Raw genomic sequence first — 21,515 nt, 5'->3', positions numbered from 1 at the left:
ACTGATTTCCACCATTTTCATGCTTAATGTAATATATTCAGTATATGTATTGTATAGTATGAGCTGCCATCCCCACTAGCATCTGTAGGACCAGTATGCACCATTTCATTTATTCACATCTGACAAAATTTTCCAGTTCTGGAAGTAGATCATGTTGGCATTTTTAGGTCCTCCAGCTCAACTTTATAGCACTCTTGGGCTGCAAGTACTTAATTTCAATAGGATTCACTATCATCTACAGTTCCGCACATCCATGTGAAGCCTGGCCACATAGCCCATGAGGATACTGTATCACATGTTCCCATTCTGAGCTTTTCAAAACAGTTCAGAATGAAAATCACTAAAATGTAATGATAAACTCAAATGAAAAAAGGCAGGACTAAAGCAATGCAATAATCCATGTAATTTAGTCAGGAAAATAAAACACATACAGCATATAGAAAGACCAAATGCATATTCAAAGTTCAAATCCTGTGCGTTAGATACAGATTTTCCATGAAGAAGCTCTCCTGATGACATCTCTTGTCAGAGCCACAATGGTAATTTTTATTGCATGCCCCTTTATCCTGCTTGGGAAAAGTCAGGGGGCTGGTGAGAAAATTTCAAATATTCTAAGTCAGGGGATGTGTGCAATAATATTTAAGATGCCATGGATCAGCTTGGACAGGACAAGTCTGAATCCAATCCAATACATTGTTTTTAATTCAGAAATACTTACGCAACAAATTTTGCTGTAGCGATTCAGAGTGGTATAAGTTGACATGGTTCTTCTTAAAGACATTTTTTAGTAGCTGTGCTCGTTCAGTTAAGCTAAAAACAAACATTTTAAAATGATCAAATTTATTAAAATCTGAAAAAAATATTCAGTACACTTTATTGGCTACTATGCAGACTCTGGCAAATTAACTTACTGGCAACTGTAATTGTTCAAGCCAAGCTGTATAAATTTCTGCTTATGAGAAACATAAGACGTAAGTGAGAGTAGACAGAACAATCAGACATGCCAGTAACTACTGGTCTTGAATGGGCTGTCTATTCTGTTTTATGACTCCCAATTTGTCACAGTTAGGCAGGGCCAGAGCAAATTTACAAAGTATTATATTTTGAAATATGTAATGCTATATTTCCTCTTGAAAATGTAATATAAAACAGTATTGTGCATTTAGTTTTGAATTTATCCTGAGGCACAAAACAACTTTTTCATGTCTATCCAACGTCTACACTAGAAAACCCTGAATTTTTAGTTAGGATACAATGTCTTACATATATCCAGATTAATTAAGCACTGAATATTTTAATTGCATGGCCTTTAATCTCTGTGAATCGTATCTAGTTTTGTTTACTCTGTTGACAATATGTAACAGGAGAAAAGGGAGAGACATAAAATACTATATTTATACTTATGAGAAATTGTGGTGGTTAATAAAATGAACCAGAATATTTAGTAACAGAATATCACAAGTGTCCTTTCAATTCGAACTCGTAATGGATGTAATTGGCACACGTTTTAAATGTGTGAAGGCACAGAAACCTGGGCCTCCAGGTTCAACACCAAGTCCAGGAGTACCCCCAACTGTGGACCTGTGTCTTCAGGAAAAATGTGACCCCATCCAGCACAGGTTAAATCCCTATTCCCTGATCTGCTTTCTGATTGACCAGGAGCACCTCTGTCTTGCCTGGATTAAGTTTCAATCTATTACCGATGATAGATATTGGTTCAGGGCCAGAACAGCTTCTTTAGCTTTGGGTGGAAAGGAGCTGTGTGTCTTCGTCTTATAAATGGCACTGCACCCCAAAATTCCAGATGATCTCTCCCAGCAGTTTAATATATATGTTAAACAGCATGGGATTAAAACAGAGTCCTGAAAGGCTGGACAATGGCCAATAATTGTCAATTTTAGAAGGGTTCAGAGATGGCCCTTTTAATACAGATCTCAACTGCCTCCTTTAGTCAAGTTGGAATTCTGCCTTATTCTAAGGAGATATTGACCACAGCTTCACTCATTCCACCAATCTCCCTCTGGTCTGTTTGATCAGCCAGGAGAGGCAAGGATCTAGAACAAATGTGGTGGCAATAATATCTCCAAGGATCACTTTGTTCCATACAATAAAGAAAACAGTTGCCGTTTCAGAAACCCGTATCTCTGGACATGCAGAATATGTGGTATTTGGAACTTATTTAGTTCTTTAAATGCTGAATATTCCAAGTAAAATCAATTTGCAAGAACAAGGTTTTAAGAATCGATACTAAAAATGTTGTCGAAGGCTTTCATGGCCGGAATCACAGGGTTGTTGTGTTTTTTCTGGGCTGTATGTCCATGTTCCAAAAGTATTCTCTCCTGACGTTTTGCCCACATCTATGCCAGGCATTCTCATCTACCTGTGTGGATGCCTGCCATAGATGTGGGCGAAACATCAGGAGAGAATACTTCTGGAACATTGCCATGCCGGAAAACACACAACCTTGTGATACTAAAAATTAATGTCATCCATATCAATGGTATGTGATCCATTTTAGAAGCAAAATTAACCCAGAGAAAACAACTTGCAAATAACTCTAATTCTAGCATGAAAAACATTGAAGTCAAGTCAAAGAACTGGATGATTCAATGGTTCCTAATTAGATTCATATGTTGTTCTTGTTAAATGAGTGTATGATGGAGCTCTAACTATTTAAATGCAGGAATTATTTAGAGGTATTATGATACCTTTTCCCATGAACTACAGCTCCTGGATCTTGTGACTGTGCTTCCAACTCTTGAACTTCATCGACCAGTGTCTTAAATGCTGCTCTCTTCACTCTGCAATAAGAAAATGTTCTTGGATAATGCACTCTGAAGCTCTAGGTTCTTAGATGTCTAAAATATTAAACCAGCAATCCTCAGGGTAAAAATAAATGTAAGCAACAATTTAAAAATTCATCTCAAAAGTGATTTTATGTAAAATAGGTTCTTATAGCGCACAGATTGTAACATTTTCAAGGTGAATCACTGAAAAATAAGATTTCTCTGAATAAATATTTAACATATAACTATATATACCCTCTATCTATTAAATAAACATGTAACATCTATTTGCTTTAACATTTTGTATTAACCAGAAATCAGGTGAACTTTTATAGTAACACTGCATATTTTAAGTTAGTATTTAGTAGACTAAATAATGCCTTAGGATAGTTATCAACACATAGGTTATTAATTTCTTATAGAGCCCATTACCTACTTACACTTTATATGCTACATCAAAAACCAAGGCTGTTAAAGGAATACTTAGTAAGCCCATCCAGAAGACACCAGAGCTGAACATCATAGCTGCCTATATGGATTTAAAGAAAGGTATTATTTAAAACATGAAATGAAACTGGTTTATATAAGTGAAATATGGTGATCCATAAAGATTCACCTACTTGAAAAGGATTTGGGAAGATAATGAATTTATTGGTGGGGGTATATACGCGCACCTCTAGTAGAGATGAAGAAGGATGCTTTGCTGGCTATGGCATCTCCTAAAAAAACTACCTGTCTGCTTCCTCTAATCCACTGACAGTATATTGGCAGCTCTTCACTTAGATATTTTAATTTATTTTTGCTTTCTCCAAGAGAAGAGGTAAAGTGTAGGTGGCATAACCTTTGAAGGTACATATCATGCTCCCATTTCAAGATAGAGACTTACATAGACTCCTTTCCAGGAAGTTTCAAATAACTAAGTGGTCTTAGGGTAGAACTACACACTAACCAAATCTAACTGTCTTACCTTCAAAGGGGGGAAAGATAGGCACCAATGTTTAAATAAATGTCATTGGTAAGCACATGTACAATCAGGGTTGTTGTGTGTTTTCCGGGCTGTATGGCCATGTTCCAGAAGTATTCTATTCTGAAGTTTCAGCCACATCTATGGCAGGCATCCTCAGAGGATGCCTGCCATAGATGTGGGCAAAACGTCAGGAGAGAATGCTTCTGGAACATGGCCACACAGCCCGGAAAACACACAACAACCCTATGATCTCGGCCATGAAAGCCTTCAACAACACACATGTACAATAATTCAGATGTTTAAGTGACATGGAAACATTTTTCAAAATAAACACTGATTTAAAAAAATGAATCAGTTTCAGGTAATTAATATGTATTGTTTAATCTCAAATTCTATACACAGAGACCATGGCAACCAAGGGTTTTGAATGAAGTATATCACTTTTAAAAACTTCAGCTGAAACGCAACACCATTCAATATATCAAAAGTCATTAGCTTGCATTTCTAGATGAACAAAAGGCTTTCCTGATCAATTTCCCGCTAATCCTCTCCAACTGTAACCTATATGCAATAAATATCACAACGGAGAGATGATGAATCCTCTGATCTTTTCGCAAGGCTGAGTAAAGGGAGCTGTTCATTCATGAGTGGATGTATTGCATTTTCCATGCATTATTTATTTATTTAATACATTTATATCCGCCCTTCTCACCCCGAAGGGGAGTCAGAGTGGCTTACAAATTAAATTTACATACAACATTATATTATTAGCATAGCACAATACTGGCAATAATTACCATATTGTACTATATCTATATATTGTAATATTATTAATAATGCATTGAATCTCTGAATCTAAATCAATGCTCACTTAGACGGATAGCTCACCTTACACTTAGGGATGAGGGTAAGCAACAATATGATAATTAATTAAACAGAATCTCTATGAAATATTAAGAACAGCTTGCGATTCTTTGGCGATTTGTATGTGGGAAAAATAAGTTCGTAATCATTATCATGTTCATGCACACAAGGAAACACACAGGGTTAGGTCCAAGTACATACTTTAACAAACGGGGAATGCAGAGCACATGGTTATACACTCTGAAAAGATAATTGCTTAGAATAATGTTGAATAATGTAATGATATCATAAATAAAACAATCCAAAACCAGCTGGAGACATAATATATACATTAGAAATAAAAAAACCCTAAACTTTCTGTTTTTACTTCTACGAAATGAACTGTTTCAGAATAAATAAATTTATATTTGAATCCTGAATAATGAAGAAAAGCAAACATGAAACTTAATATAATTTTTTTATTTTAAAATTATTGTTAATGACTTTTTAAAGTGGAAACAGAATAAGCTATCCTTATGTAAGCCACCCTGCATTAAACGTTTCTTGGTGAAACAGCAGAAGTGATAATGTAGGTCTTAGGATGTTAATTCTGACCATTGTAATGCTAACTATGAACGAAGGAACAACTGGCGTCTACTATTCAGTCAATCCAGCCTTTGGCTTTACAAATGAGCAACATGAATTGAGGGAAAGAAAGTTTTTCTGCATCATATTTGAAAGCCTGTCAGATTTTTTTTTCTTTTGCAGAGTTAATCCAAAACTAAAAGATTTAAAGCCGGCATTCGCATTAAAGACAGAAGGCCTCTTTGTATATTTGGATGAAGAGGGAGAAAATAAAATCCTACAGAGGTATTTCCTGCCTTTCTGTTCAAAAAAGCTCCCTCATTGCTCAGTAGAACCATTTTTGTCTCTAAATTTTCACATCTTTCTGCACATTGGCAGGTCAGCTGGGAAATGGCAAACTGATCCATTTTAAACAATGGTGCTAACAGGAGCAGCCTGTTTTGGCAGTGGATTTTGTCTGCCTCTGTGATTTAAAAATTTACCCCAAACCATGAGATCTAAGATTTGTGCCAAGTTTCCTTTCCTCATCCCCTTTTGGCCTGGCGAAATCAAAAGAAATCTGCTTTAAATGTGGTTTCCAAGAGTATATAACAAGCACTGAAAATACACATTCCTATTAATTGGTGTTAACTGGTCACAGAAAGAAAAATAAAAGACATCTCAATATATTTCAGAACTTGTTAAAATTTGAAAGCTGTCAGGCCAAAATGCCTCTTTTAGCCTGTGAGGACAAGGCTAGTGAGAACTCTGTAAGTATTCAATAAAGGAACTTGTCCAAAATGCAAAAGGCATATTTAATTAATGACATATAACTGAAATACATATAAACATTCTTTAAGACAATTTTAAATAATTGAACAGTACATTTAAAATATTTTAAGCAGAAGAGTGCAATTTAAAATTAGCTAAAATATAATAATGATAAATCTGTTGCAAAGTTTAAGTAATTTGTACAATTTCAATTGTTCCAAAACTGATATATTGATTATTCTTTTTTATTTTTCTGTCTCTATGGCAATTTACTCTGTTTAGGAATTGTATGTGTTTAATTTGATTATGTATATTAAAACATGCATATGTGCACTATGTGTTCTGACCCTCTTAACCTCCCACCTCTCTCCCCCCTCCCATTTCAATCTGTATTCAAATAATTGAACAGAGGGGAATTAACTGGATCATGGCTGTGGACCCTGTATTTCCATTAATTAACATAGTCATCTTCAGGCACCAGTATCAAGATTCAGACACTCCATATTCCAGGGCACTAAACTGTGTGTAAAGGATCATACCATGATCAAGTGTATATATGGAAAATGTGGATGCCTGAGCCAGCAGGTGTAACTTCAATGACCCCATTCTACGGGTTTATCTGTACACTAAACCATGTTAGAGAATGAATATAAAATGCAAGACCTCAAAGGTTATTTCTGTGAAAGATAGAATATGGTGGCAGCCAGAAAGAGCTCTGAATAGTCATTTGTGACTCATGGCATGGATTGTCACTATTTTCTCAACTTTCCTTTGTATAAGTAGTAGTTAATTTCTATCAACTTGGTTCTGCTTCTTTATGACTTAACCACTGAAACATGATGTCATTGGTCCTTCTGATGTTAAGGTTTCTGATAATTGTGTTTGAGCTTCCATATTGGTTGTGTTTTTATAGGAGATCGACAGTCAGAATAAATTTCTATATATGAAAGGTTTAGCTATGCGGCCGCATCAACATCAGAACAAAATTCTTTGCTTGAATTGTTCCATCACTTATCAAAACCTTCTGTAAATGTACAAAAAAATTATAGTTTTTCAGGTTGCCAAGTCAGGAGCATTCTAATCCCCACATCTCAGGGTTGAATCCTAAGATATAGGGACAACCCTTTGTGAAATCACAGAATGTAGACCTCAGTAATGTCCTGGTGAAATCATTCAGCACCATGTTGAGTGAGCCAAATTATGTTTCCTCAGTGAACGAGACAGAAGTGAGATCTGTCTCAAAAAAGGAGTGGGCCTCAGACCTGTATTCATATCTGATGGAAGAAATTTAAGGACTTTAATAACCCCTACTTTTTTGGGATTTATAGCTTTCCTAAGACACCAATAGAGAAAGAAGATTCCATTAATTTTAATTATAGTGGAATGATGGGGGGAAATGAGTTATTTATGACTCTGCTGAACTAGTTGAGACACAGACAAGTGTTTTGTTGAGTGAACAGCTAGTTTGATGCTGCCAGTCTGGGTGAGGAATGAGCTCCTGAAAGAAGAGATAAGGAACAAGTGGTAGAGACTATAGTTCCCATGCTGTCATATAGACTGTTTTGGAAAATCATGGTTGCTGGGGCCAAAGGGCACCCGTGAGAACAATACCTGATCTTTCTGGCCTTGTACCCCCCATGAGCCTGGAAATCATGGGAGCTGAAGTATATATATATAGTGGAGATCTGGTGGCTATAGAACCATAAGCATGTCCTTGGTTCTTGCCATCTGTGAGAGAAACTTTGGGCGTTTCTTCACACACACTATAATCCAGTTTGGAAGTGAATTAAAACAATCCGGTGTCGAGGTGCAGCACCTGCTTAAACATCCCAGGAACTGATTTGAGGAATTCATAGTTCAAATAGTTTCCAGAGGAGACAGTGAGAACCACAGTGGCACAGATTAATGGACTCCAAAGGCACCTGGTAAGATTTTAAGTAGACTTCACCAGCAGGGTCATAAAATCAATTCCAGGAAGGAATAAATAATGAAAGAAATAAAATTAAAAGGTTTTTCAGATAAAGATAGAGAATTCAATTTTAAAAATAGGCAAAGAAATTATGTGAAATATCAAAAGGAGTGAAAAACATTCATAACCTAGGCACAGATATATTCCCTTTTCTGCATATCCCTTTGTTTTAACCACTATGATTTTTTTAAAATTACATAGTGTATTTTTATATTCATATCATTTTCTGTCTGTCTTTCTAGCTTTTGCTTTGCTTTAATGGGTTCAGATGGCATACAGTCATCTCTTTCCTATACAAGTTGAGTCTCCCTTATCTGAAATGCCTAGGGCCAGAAGTCTTTTAATTTTTCCCAGACTTTGGAATACTTGTATTTGCACATTGAACAAGGGATGAGGGAAAGAAGGCTAGTTTCACTGAGCTTTTCTCAAGGAGTTGTTACTCTGGATTTTGCTGCTGGACTTACTCATATGCCTTGTAAAAAGCAGACTTCAGGGGAGATAAAAGTACAAGAAAATGTTGCAAAGCTTCAGCTACCCAGCCAATCCATGCCATGCTTGGGCCTCCTTTCCAGGCTGCCATTGGCTGGGTGGAAGGAAAACACAATGTTAAATTTCAGATTGTGTTGGAATGACAGTTCCTTGAAAATACTATGAGGGACTGGATGTGTAACCAGGAGAAATGGAGGCACCAAAAGATTGGTTTTTGATCTTCTGGATTTCTGGAAAAAGGAGACTCAACTTGTAATTTTGTATTTACTTATTTATAAAAAGTAACGATGTTAAAAATTGCCTGTAAAGCAGTAGTCTTGTTCATCTCATTTAAAATAAAAAATAACTTTGTACACAGGTTTGGAAAATTAGTTAAAAGACAAACATACCTCTCCAGACATATCAGGTGCCATAGGAATAAGAGGCCATAAAGAAGAGTAGATTCCAAAAAATACCACCCATAGCACAATGCTGCCCCAGATAGCTACATGGCTAAACTGGAAAAAAGAGAATAAAAAATACAAAGTCAGTTATCTAGTGAATGCTTGCTAAATAGTTATACATATGAAGAGTCACCCTCCTACCCATAAATTTAGAATTTTAAAAATAACTTATTACACACTGAATTTATACTACTGGCATATTAATTGCTATTTGTTCCCTCTGATATAAATGTGAAGTATTATTCAGACTTCAGTTTCATTTATTCCACTGGGAACTGAACAATTTCCAGTCAACCATTTCTGAATGGAAATTTTAAAGAAATTTTGGAATTAGCATAGCTAGGATCATATTGAACTCTATGTTGAATTCTGCTGAAAGAATAGTGGTTTGAAATAATTGCTATTTTAAAGGAACTGAAATTACTTCATATGAAATACTAAGATTAATTTAAATAAAAGTTTTAAATGGAATACAGATATTTCTCAGTTAACAAAGCCTCTGACTGGGAAGTTTCTTTTTATATAATTTTTTACACGGCCAGATCCCCTTTTTGTTCCTTGTCTACCTACCTAGAAGTTTATTTTTAAGGAGCATTGACATTGGGAAGACGGTGAAGGACAACTGGAGAAACACATGTTCAGTTCCAGTTTGAACTAGCATATCGGGTATTTTATTCCAGCCACTCCTACTACAAGATAAATAGCATCTGCCCCCAGATGTGGCATCTGAACATGTGTGAACAGCAAAATCAGAAGAAACAAAAAAGACAAAACCTAGAAATGTGTGTGGGCAGGTTGCATTACTCTTATCACTATGCACATGTATAGTGTGTTCATATGTTTTAAAACCCTGCACTTTCTTGCACCTCAACCTTATGCAGATTTTCTTATAAGTAACTTACATTTTCATTTGTCATATATATAGGCTATGCATTTTTCCCATTATAATTGCATCACTCTAATGTCCAGCCTCTACAGTGCTCTGGTGTCTGAGGCGACTTTACATCTGTAAAACCATTTTTAAACTAAAGAAAGTATAAAAGGAGATTGAAATAAAGTACAGATGTCTCCTGTATAAACAAAAAGGATTGCATTGCCTACACACAAGCCTGAAGGAAGGATTTGATATTCCTGGTTATTGTTCCTAACCTCTGTTTCATCCCATTATTTCCACTGTTTCCCTGAGACTTTGCAGAAATTGCATTTCTATTTGTGCAGAGTTACTGAGAGCAAAATTTTGAATGATAAAAAAATGTTCACCAATAAGAGTACATCAATCATACTGAATGTAATGTCACTTTATTGCATTGTATTACAGTGCAAAGTACATTAAAAGGATCTCTTACCAAAGTCCAATATGAAGTCTCTAATCCAGCTTTTAAACATACTGTTATTACTACAAACTAAAGGAAAGATAAGAATTAGCAACTTTTCTTTAAGAGATATAGTGTGTAAACTCTGAGTGAACTAAGATGTTTCAATTAAAAAGATATATAGGTTGGGTATCTCTTATCTGAAATGCTTGCGACCATGAAACAAGATTTATTGAAATTTAACCATCAGAAAACAAAGATATCACTTTCTTGGACAATTTTGCAGTATTCCAGATTTCTGGGAAAGGGAAGCTCAACCTGTAATTACCACAAAACACTATTCCACTTTACAGTTTAATATTTCGGCATTGTTGCATGGCATTAATCCAATTATTAGTCCTGAGTAGAATACATATAATTAAGAGAAACTTATATAATGGGCCTTGGTATCTCTTGCGATTTGTCTTCAGCCCCCCTCCCCTCTCCCAGAGTAGCAAAACCTGTTAATATTCAAGACCCATTGTAAACAATGGCATAGTAAAATTGTGTCCCTTACATAAAATGGTAAAATCAAAGTTTGCTTTTTAAAAATTATCTTGAATATTTCCAAGCCATTGATGGTTGAATCTGTGGGTGCAGAATTGATCATACTAAAGGTTGACTATATAAGTGTTCACTTAAAGTTCTCTTTGATTCACTGGGACTACTCTAGTTTGAAGTTACAATTTGAAGTAAGTATATGTATACAATATGTAGCCAGGATTGGAAGAAATGAATAACTAGTTGTGTGAACTTCACACAGCAAATTGGTTTTGAATTTGAAGATATTTTTTTGGTATGGTTCGGTGTCAACTGTTCAAAGAAACAGGTTCTAAACTCCACTAATTCACTTGGAAAGCCCTTCTTTCAGCCTTCTATCTAAAAATTACTGTTAGCCCTTCACATCTATGCATTTTGCATCCATGTATTCAATCATCCATGAGTTGAAAATACTGTATTGGTGAAAAAAATCCAAAAATTTAATTTTGCCATTTTATTTAAGTCACCATTTTACTATGCCATTGTAAAAAATGGGATTTGAACATCCACAGATGTTAATAATTGAAGAGGGTCCTGGAACCAACCCCAGTTGATATTAAGCACTTACTATTTTCAATTCCATAGGAAGCAATGAAAACTTTGTTAAGCAACACCGAAAATACATATTTTCATTCCAAGAAATAGCAGAAATTTAGCTGGTCTAGCAAAAAATCTTGTTATCAAAGCTCCATCGTTCTCTTCTGCTTAGAATATAAAGTAATATAACATTAGCAAAACTTACTGTATATACTGTGTTTCCCAAAAGCAAGTAGTCTGAAGTTTTACCACTGGCAAATACAGTATCTGTAAGATAATATCATTGGAAACATTCACTGAATTGCTCTGTCTGCTGCTCAGGATACAAACAAATGTACATTGAAGATGACTATAGAATAATGCTGTAAAGCTTATAAATGCCTAGAAAAATGTTTTATCTAAGAATCTATAGGTCCTCTGGCTGGAACTACAGCTGGAGAACCTAGAACCTCCTGGTGGCTGAGAAATCAGGGGTGACTTTGGCACAGCTGGTGTATCTTGGACCATCCCTAAGAGATCCAGAACCAGGCCAGATCTACAGGCTCACTGATTAACAGCTAGGTTGGTTGATACCTACATCCAGACTCATGTGTGGGCCAACCATTTGACTACAACTGTAAACAAAATAAAGTTGTTGATTTTCCCTCCAAGCTATTTATTTGTATGATTTGTATGAAACTGATGAGGGACACCCCCCCCCCATTTTCAGACCCTGTAAAACTCCAATAGATTTAATAGACTGACCTATGTGACCCTCACTGTGAGAAGTCACTGATAAATGTCAGAAAGAGTCATCTGCGCAGACAAGAATCAGAAGGGGGAACTTCCTCCCCTTCATACTGGTTGTGTAAATGTCCTGCTGCATGTACAGGCATGAGTTGCACTTCTTATGCTAAACTCCAAAAAAATCATCCTCACCAGGGAAGAAGGGTTTATTTTGTTTCAATCTCAAAATAGCTAACATTCACAAAACATTCAGGGGTATACTACTGGTCATTTCACTATGTTTGAGGGCATCTCCGCTTTTTAAAACCAAGACCATCCCACACCTTCTGCACGCAGGAGTACAAAAATGACTCCCAGAGACAGTTTAATGGTCAGAAGGTTCCCCCAGAGGCCTTGGAAGTGATAGTGTACATTATTTTATTATTCATTTATCACCACTTTGGGAGGGGGACAAAAAAGGTGTAGCTTACCTCTGAATTGGAACCCAACATTTTTTACTCTGATTGAATGTATCACTTAATCAAACTCTAGCTCTCAAATCACACTTTGTGGAAAAGGCTTTTAATGCTAATTGTTAAATAACTATCATGCTGCTCATAATAATATATTTTAAAATATTTTAAATCATAAAAACAAAGTAAAATGTGAAGAAAAAAAATTATGTTCAAGTTTTTACATTATAAATTATCCCAGGTGTAATCTTGGATAATGATGTTTTCAATAAATATACCTGCTTTGAGTTTCATTCATTTACTTACCATACTGGATGGCTTTTAGTGGAAACCAAAACAGAATTACTGAGTGGAAAAGGCCATTTAAACAATGAACCCAGAAAACCTAAAGGAAAACAAACATTCATGAGAACCATTTGTGATATAAAACTAACTCTGTGAACTCTAACCTTCTTTTTATCTTTTAGATAGATTCAGAAAATGTGTTTTTCAAAAGGCCACCTCCAAGAACTAATATAACCAAGGCATTTTCTGCCTCACAGCTCTTCATGGGTCATTTATTTATTTTTATGTTTCTCAAAAGATGTCCATGATCTTTCACTTTTAATTTCTTGAACAAAAATGAATAAATGCCTATTAAACTAAAAAGCCAAAGCTCAAATGAAAAAGAATCTTTGCTATGTGCAGTGATAACATTGAGCTATATTAAATTCTTTCTCCAAACATTTGATCAACAGAGAACATAGATAGATTTCAACACAAATATTTTAACTATAAAACAGATTGTGTTGTTGTAATGTATAAGCATCAGATTTCTTCATTGTACACACATTCCTATGATTCCCTTTTTTGCTATAAATATTTTAAAACTCTTACTTCAAAAATTTATGTAATAAATACAAGCAAATATATGAAATCAAGTAAGAAAAGAGCTTTATGTACCTTTCCCCTATAAAAAGCAGCTACCTTCTATAATTAAGTAATCTTTTACAAAGTATCTTTATTATGTTAAACTGAAGTGCACAAAATGTTTTAAGTTGTTCAAATAATAAAAATGAAGTTGCCTGCCTCAAAAAATGTTCCACCATGTCTCTAACTTCTTTGTTACTTTCTCCAACTAGGTAAGGTTGTATGATCCAATTTACGCCACAATACTATGCACATTTGAACTTGTGTTACTCATTAACCTTTGTCTCGCCTTCTTGCTGTGTCATTGCCACAATTTTTATTTGACAGAAAGCACAGGTGGGTGCAAGAAAATTAGACCTACTTTTCCATTTTCCTGACCAATACTTATTGTTACATGCTAATCCTTTAACCTCCGTCATGGCCTCATGAACCTTGACCCTTTTTACCATAACAAATATACACATCATCATTCAGTGCAAGAATGTTCCCATATATTTTCTACATCAAACTTGTTTTAGCTATTCTGTCCTCACAGGTATTTAAAAACCATTTATATACAAAATGTACTTAAATAAACAATCAAGTATAATATATGCTTAAAACCAATAAAAACTAGAACATTTATAAAGAAAATGTTTAAGTTTATAAAAAGAAAGTTTTATAAACTACATGTTATAATCATGTGATCACCTAATAGTGAATACTGCTGTATTAAATTATTAAACATTTTTTCAACTACTTTGTCTTTATAGTTTGTTTGTTTTATTGATTAGCCCATCAATTTGACACATACTCATACAGCATACAATCCACATTGCAATCAAAGTTAAAATAAACAAGCTGTCTTTATGATTTGGTTTTTTATTATTTTGATCAATAAAATCAATAGGCTTAGTCATCAAAGCTATGGGCATCTGATATGTGAGAAAAATCTAATTTAAGAATAAAAACATAAACTTTGAAAAAAAAGATGTGCACTTTTTTGGAATACATTTTCTGCTACATACTTCTGGAATTTAAAAATTCAGTGTTGAGTCATGAAATATTAATTTCTCTTTAAGCATTGTTTTGAATTTGTGTATAATCTGATGAAAGCACTGGGAACTGCAAATTTTAGTGATGCCTTTTTGTGAAAATCACAGGCAAGATCTAATATAATTATTTATCCCATGCCAAGAAAAACTTTCTTTTTTCTTCCCCTCCTTGTACTTCTGCAGATTTCCATGACACCAAACATTTATTCTAGAGAAAATTTCCCAGTCTCTGGTTTTAGTGTTCAGAGCCAGCTGTAACAGTTAAGAGAATATTGCTAATCCTGGTGAAAGAAGTGGGATCCAACTGGAGTAAATCATTTGATTCTTGTGATTGCAGTACAGTACATGCAAATACAGGCTTCTTGTTATTGATTCTGCTATTTATTCGTATAATAATTCAGTGTATCTGCACCTTTACACAATAGGCTTGGAATCAAAATTAGTTGCTATACTTTCCAAGTAAATTATCCAATTTTAAATTGGAAGCTTTTTGCAAGGTATTCATATTTATTTAAAATGTATTTCCAGATAAGGATTGATACTAGGGGGAGGGGATTATCTATATATATAAAAGGATTTAAAAAATTCGGCCTAGGACAAAACAACAAAACTACACATCCCAGAAACACTAAACTTGGCAACACAACACCTCATCCATGCCCCTACATTCATACAACAAAAAGAAAAGAAAAATAAAGTCCTAATTAGAGGGAGAGGAAATATTGTTTTTATCCAATTGCTGCCAGTTAGAAGTCTAAGCTCTGCCAACTTGGTCTCCTAGCAACCTACTCAGCCCAGGGGACAGGCACAGTTAGGCCTCAGGCCTCTTCCACACTGCCTATAAGATACAGATTATCTGATTTTAACTGGATTATATGGCAGTGTAGACTCAAGGCCCTTCCACACAGCAATATTACCCATTTATAATCTTATATTATCTGCTTTGAACTGAATTATCTTGACTCCACACTGCCAGATAATTCACTTCAGTGTGCATTTTATACAGCTGTGTAGAAGGGGCCTCATATAATCCAGTTCTAAGCAGATAATATAAGATTATAAATATACAGTAGAGTCTCACTTATCCAACATAAACAGGCTGGCAGAACGTTGGATAAGTGAATATGTTGGATAATAAGAAGGGATTCAGGAAAAGCCGATTAAACATCAAATTAGGTAATCATTATACAAATTAAGCACCAAACATCATGTTATACAACAAATTTGACAGAAAAAGTAGTTCAATGCTCAGTAATGCTATGTTGTAATTACTGTATTTACAAATTTAGAACCAAAATATCACAATGAATTTAAAACATTGACTACAAAAACATTTGACTAGTAAAAGGCAGACTGCATTGGATAATCCAGAACACTGGATAAGCGAATGTTGGATAAGTGAGATTCTACTGTAATATGAAATAATTACTGTGGTAATCCAGTCCAACCCAATTCTGCCATGGAGGACACAATCCAAGCATGCCCAACAGATGGCCACCCAGCCTCTCAATAATAATAATAATAATAATAATAATAATAATAATAATAATATCATACAATCCTAAGGTTAGCAGATACCCCTAAGGATCATCCAGTTCAACTTTCTTATATCATGCAGGAGGACACAATCCAACCACTCCTGACAGATGGCCATCCAATATCTGCACAATAATAATATACATCGAATCATAGCATCAGACACTTAGGAGACACCCCTAAAGGCCATCCAGTCCAACCCAATTCTGCCATGCAGGACACAATCCAAGCACTCCCAACAGATGGCCACCCAGCCTCTCAATAATAATAATAATAATAATAATAATAATAATAATAATAATAATAATAAATATCTGGGCATATTACAGCTGGACAACATCAAGCATGAACATGTGAAAACTGTGGTCAGTAAAGAATACACACAAAGGGTCAGAAAAATTCTCAAAAGCAAGCTCAATGGAGGCAACACCATCAAGGCCATAAACACCTGGGCCATACCTGTCATAAGATATACTGCTGGCATTATAAACTGGACACAGATGGAACTGGACAATTTGGACAGAAAAACAAGAAAACTCATGACCATTCATCATTCACTGCACCCTCGCAGTGATGTTGACCGGCTGTATCTGCCTAGAAGATCAGGGGGCAGAGGACTCTTGCAAGTAAAACAAGCAGTCAAAGAAGAAGAACATGCCCTGGCAGAATATGTAAAACAAAGTGAAGAACCTGCTTTGATTGAAGTCAAAAATCAGAAACTCCTCAAAGCACAGCAGACAAAAAACCAGTACAAGAAAACCGCACTACAAACTAGAGCTGACAGCTGGCACAACAAAACACTGCATGGAAAGTTCCTTGACAAAATTGAAGGAAAAGCTGATAAAGAGAAGACCTGGCTCTGGCTCACAAATGGGACCCTGAAGAAGGAGACAGAAGGCCTGATCCTTGCAGCCCAGGAGCAAGCCATCAGAACAAATGCAATCAAGGCCAAGATCGAAAAATCAGCTGATGACCCAAAGTGCAGACTGTGCAAGGAAACCGATGAAACCATTGATCATATCCTCAGCTGCTGTAAGAAAATTGCACAGACAGACTACAAACAGAGGCACAACTATGTGGCCCAAATGATTCATTGGAACCTATGCCTCAAGTATCACCTCCCTGCAGTTAAGAACTGGTGGGATCACAAACCTGCAAAGGTTGTGGAAAATGAACACGCAAAGATACTGTGGGACTTCCGAATCCAGACTGACAAAGTTCTGGAACACAACACACCAGACATCACAGTTGTGGAAAAGAACAAGGTTTGGATCATTGATGTTGCCATCCCAGGTGACAGTCGCATTGAAGAAAAACAACAGGAAAAACTCAGCCGCTATCAGGACCTCAAGATTGAACTTCAAAGACTCTGGCAAAAACCAGTGCAGGTGGTCCCGGTGGTGATGGGCACACTGGGTGCCGTGCCAAAAGATCTCAGCCGGCATTTGGAAACAATAGACATTGACAAAATTACGATCTGCCAACTGCAAAAGGCCACCTTACTGGGATCTGCACGCATCATCCGAAAATACATTACACAGTCCTAGACACTTGGGAAGTGTTCGACTTGTGATTTTGTGAAACGAAATCCAGCATATCTATCTTGTTTGCTGTGTCATACAACGTCGTTGTGTCAATAATAATAATAATAATAGCAACATCATCATACAATCCTAAGGTTGGGAGTGACCCCTAAGGACCATCCAGATCAACTTCCTTCTACCATGCAGGAGGACACAATCCAAGCACTCCTGACAGATGGCCATCCAGCCTCTACATAATAATGATGATGAAGAAGAAGATAATAATAATAATAATATTTGGAGAGAACCCTAAGGGCCATCCAGCCCAACCCTTTCTACTATGCAGCAGGACACAATCCAAGCATTCACAACACATGGACAACGTATAAATACTATACAATACTACACAGGGACATAGACCCCCTCTACCCTCACCACTTTCACAGTACACAAACAACCAAATGCATACTAAACATAAAGACAACCATACTACAGACATTCAATACCACCACTACCTCAACAAGTTCTCACCAACGCCACAGCAACGCGTGGCCGGGCACAGCTAGTTTATTGATAAAAGAGCTTAATCCAGAGTTAGCCCCATGGGTAAGCAGAGAATTTGTTTACAAATTTTGGGTAGTTCATTGAAATTCTCTTTCACCTGCTTTCCCTCAAGCAATATGTTGCGCTGGAGTTTCCCCTACATTCAGTAGCAGCTTCTCTGGAGAACAAAAGACTGCAGTTTGAATGAAAGGCTGAAAAGGTTGCAGGTTTAGATCTTATTATCTAATTATTTTCAGTTACTACAGCCTAACAATGATGTAGAAGTTTGATTAATAATTTTAGCTTTATCCTCAACTCTATCCTTATCTCACAGAATATAGATTCTGATATTTTAAAAAATAATTTCTAATTACACAGAGCTAAAATAGAATAAAGTAAGCATAAAATGCAGGTATAAAACGGAACAAACTTGCTCCTACCTTTGAATTAAAATCCAGGGCATTTTGAGAAGTCTTGTATAATTCAGGGTATTTTAACATATTTTCTTTGCGGCAGGATCTTTCAAATATTCCAAGTGTCAATGGAGGCATTGCTGTAAACATCTAAAGTATAAATAAAATATATCATAAGATCAATCTGATAAAATAATGTTTGTATTTTACATTAATGTAAAATACCAAAAGAAGTAACCTAATAGCCTTACCACATTATAAAGACCTATGCACCACCTTTCAAATAGAATTTGTCCAGAAAATCCATTTACAAATGCAAACCAAATCTGAAAAAGATAAATATATTCAATTCCTTTTAGGCATATTTACATTTAAGCCTTAAAATATTTTATTAAAGCTGAACATTTTCTAGTTTTACTAGTATTCAAAAACAAGACAATTGTATTCTTATTAGATTTTAACTTGAGCAATTGCAAACACTGCTCAGCTTGCATGTCTCCAAAATTTCCTTTTTATTTTTCCAAAATGTCTTTTACTGCACATAACCTGATGCGGGAGAGAATTGGCTCCACGGTGTTTACATGAAACATGGAGTCATTTCATCCCCACAGGCTCAACTCAGGGTGCTTCCAGACAGCACCAAAATTTGCACTAAACCTGGGCTTTCCCTGGGGGCGGTGGCGGTGGTTATGCACCAGGAGACCCGGGGGGGGTTGGAGGAAAATTCCTCCTCCCCCCCCCCTCCCCCGGTATCCTGGTGCACTATTTCCTAGTGCCAGGAGGGCGCAAGGAGCAAAGTTATGGCAAGCAGGTACGTTTTATTTACTTTTAGTGGGAAATGTGGCGTCTGGGGGAGAAGGAGTGGGTGCCTTCTTGGTCTTTTGGGCTCCAGGAACCCAACCCCCCCCCCCCCAAGATGGTTGTGTGGATTGGGTCTGAGAATCGTGTGACATGGTCCTTGAGTCCAATTCCCACAGGTTCCACACCTGGTAAGACCCAGATCTTACAAGGTATTTAATTTGGAACAAGCCTTATCCTGGTACTTGCCCATCCAGACAGATCCCAGGATCCACAGCAGCACAGCATTAGAGGGTACTGTGAATAACTGAGGTGGTTCTGATTCTGAACCAGCCACACTGTTTATATGGGCAATTGCCACCATCTTGTAGCATAGAGAAAATGAGGTGGCACTTACTTGTGTTATCATCGGCATAACAACAGTCACCCAGCTCTTTGGAGCTCTATGGCCACTTTTACAAAGACAACATGACACAGCAAAGCGAGACGGAGACAGGCAGTATAGGTGCCCCAGGGGCCACTCTAGAGTTTTGCCATCCTGGCCTAGCCCTGTAGTTACTGGCCTGTGTAGCTGGGGCCCCATGTAGATATTTCCCACTCTGCCCAACCAACAATGTCTTTATTATGGTGAAAGCAGTATCAGGTTAAAGAACCAATCTGTTTCTATAGGAAACAAAATACAGTGGATCTATGTCAAGAGCACAAAGCTTAGCAGCATAGTGTGCAGATAATGTAATGGAGATTTGGAAGGCTGCCTTCAAACTAGTAGTTTCCAACTGTAAAATCTACACAAATCAGAAGCCAGTGGGGGGAAATAGCATTTCAATGCTGATTTAAACTTTATAGCCAAATATGCGGCTAACACAGTCTTTAGGATCTTGAGATACCACTATCGCTATCTAAATAATCCCCTATATTATGCTAGTTATCAAAGGTTTTACATTTTAAAAAAACCCATAAATATGCAGATAGACTTATTTTATGTGCTAGGGATGACTTGTGTTATGCTAGTAAAGGAGTAAAATAAGATACAAAATTAGTATTGTCTTTATTTCATTTTGATCCAAGATATCCATCCCCCTTTCCCCAAACCTGGGGAAATTTATTAATCTCTTTAATCGTATTGTTGTGACTGCGCCTTCGGGGATTATGGTTGATGGTGATGGAATTCGAAGAGGAAGAAAAAACCCTCGTGATGAGGGTTCACTGGAGGAGTTGCGCAGGAAGCGACTTAGAGAGCTATATGGGGGATCTTCTGAGGAAGATTCAGATGGGGAGATGGATGCTGAGGAACAGGTGGTGGCTGGGGAAGCGGGCACTGAATGGGCACAGCCACCGGAGATGTCTGGGGATTTGGGGCTTATGGATACTTCTGAACCTGGGGTTTCTGCAGGAGCTGATCCCAATTGGGATGCTTGGAGAAGGGAGGATGGTTCTTTAAGTGTTCATGGGGCTAAGTGTGGGCAGGATGATTGGGACTCCGACGAATTGCTAGGTACTCCAGATCCAAGAGCTCTAGCTGTGTGGAGTTCAGACTCTGAGTAGATTTGGGACACCTGGTGTTTGGGTGTGAGTGTTTGGTCACCCAGGAGGAAGGGGAATAAAATGGGAATGTTTGGCCACTGCACTTTGCGTGTGGCAAGGTGTTGCTGAGGCGCCATTGGGATCTCTGTGTTTCCATGAAGACTGAACTTGGACTGTGATTTGAATCTGCTGATATCATCTAGCTTGGCTCTCGCTGTGTCTTATCGTGGACCTGTTTTGGATGACTGCACCCTCTTCGGACTTTGGATTGAATTTGACCTGGCTTCTGTCTACGCCCTCTGACTGATGGCTACTCCCGGCTTCTGACTATTGGTTTGTCTTTCGGAATTTCTGCTGCCTCCTGACCTGACCTTGGATTCTTCTGACGACGGCTATTCATCATCCCTTTGAGGCTCTCGGCTTATCTGCACCGTGGAAGCAGCTTTACTGCTTTTCTAGTTTGTTTATTTTCCAGCAATTAACTCTATTTGTTTTCCAAAGCTGAATTGAAGCGTTATTTAGTTTTTTATTGAATGCCAGCATGGGAAATTAGCGTGACTCGTTTTTGAGTTATTATTGTCCAATCTACTCTCGAAACACTGAAAAGTGAAGTGTTTCAAGGATATTTCCTGTGTTTATGTTATTTTTTGGCTTATCTTCGGAATAAACTTTGTTTTGTATGTTAACTGGCGTCTGACTTTTGACACGTATGCAATCACAAGAAATGAATATGTCTTTATGCCCCTGGTCATGAAGACATCTTGGATTTTATTGTTGTATATACTTAAAGTATACA

At 36.7% G+C, this 21,515-nt stretch overlaps 1 protein-coding gene across 3 annotated transcripts in view; it reads right to left on the bottom strand.

Annotated features, from left to right (window-relative positions):
• Positions 1 to 21,515, bottom strand: part of atp8a1 (ATPase phospholipid transporting 8A1) — a 116,681-nt gene that overhangs the window by 5,447 nt on the left and 89,719 nt on the right. For all 3 annotated transcript variants that reach the window (XM_008111650.3, XM_062981640.1, XM_062981639.1), the window contains 9 exons: positions 18,649 to 18,723; positions 18,425 to 18,547; positions 12,746 to 12,824; positions 11,467 to 11,528; positions 10,179 to 10,235; positions 8,779 to 8,886; positions 3,227 to 3,315; positions 2,709 to 2,801; positions 719 to 810 (listed from right to left, as the gene is read on the bottom strand). In XM_008111650.3, coding sequence (XP_008109857.1) covers positions 719 to 810; positions 2,709 to 2,801; positions 3,227 to 3,315; positions 8,779 to 8,886; positions 10,179 to 10,235; positions 11,467 to 11,528; positions 12,746 to 12,824; positions 18,425 to 18,547; positions 18,649 to 18,723 — 778 coding nt within the window. The remainder of the gene's footprint in view (positions 1 to 718; positions 811 to 2,708; positions 2,802 to 3,226; positions 3,316 to 8,778; positions 8,887 to 10,178; positions 10,236 to 11,466; positions 11,529 to 12,745; positions 12,825 to 18,424; positions 18,548 to 18,648; positions 18,724 to 21,515) is intronic.

Source organism: Anolis carolinensis, chromosome 5 (genome assembly GCF_035594765.1).
Source record: "Anolis carolinensis isolate JA03-04 chromosome 5, rAnoCar3.1.pri, whole genome shotgun sequence".
Lineage (NCBI taxonomy): Eukaryota > Metazoa > Chordata > Lepidosauria > Squamata > Dactyloidae > Anolis > Anolis carolinensis.
Note: the sequence above shows the minus strand (reverse complement) of the source record. Positions and strands in the feature narration are given on the sequence as shown.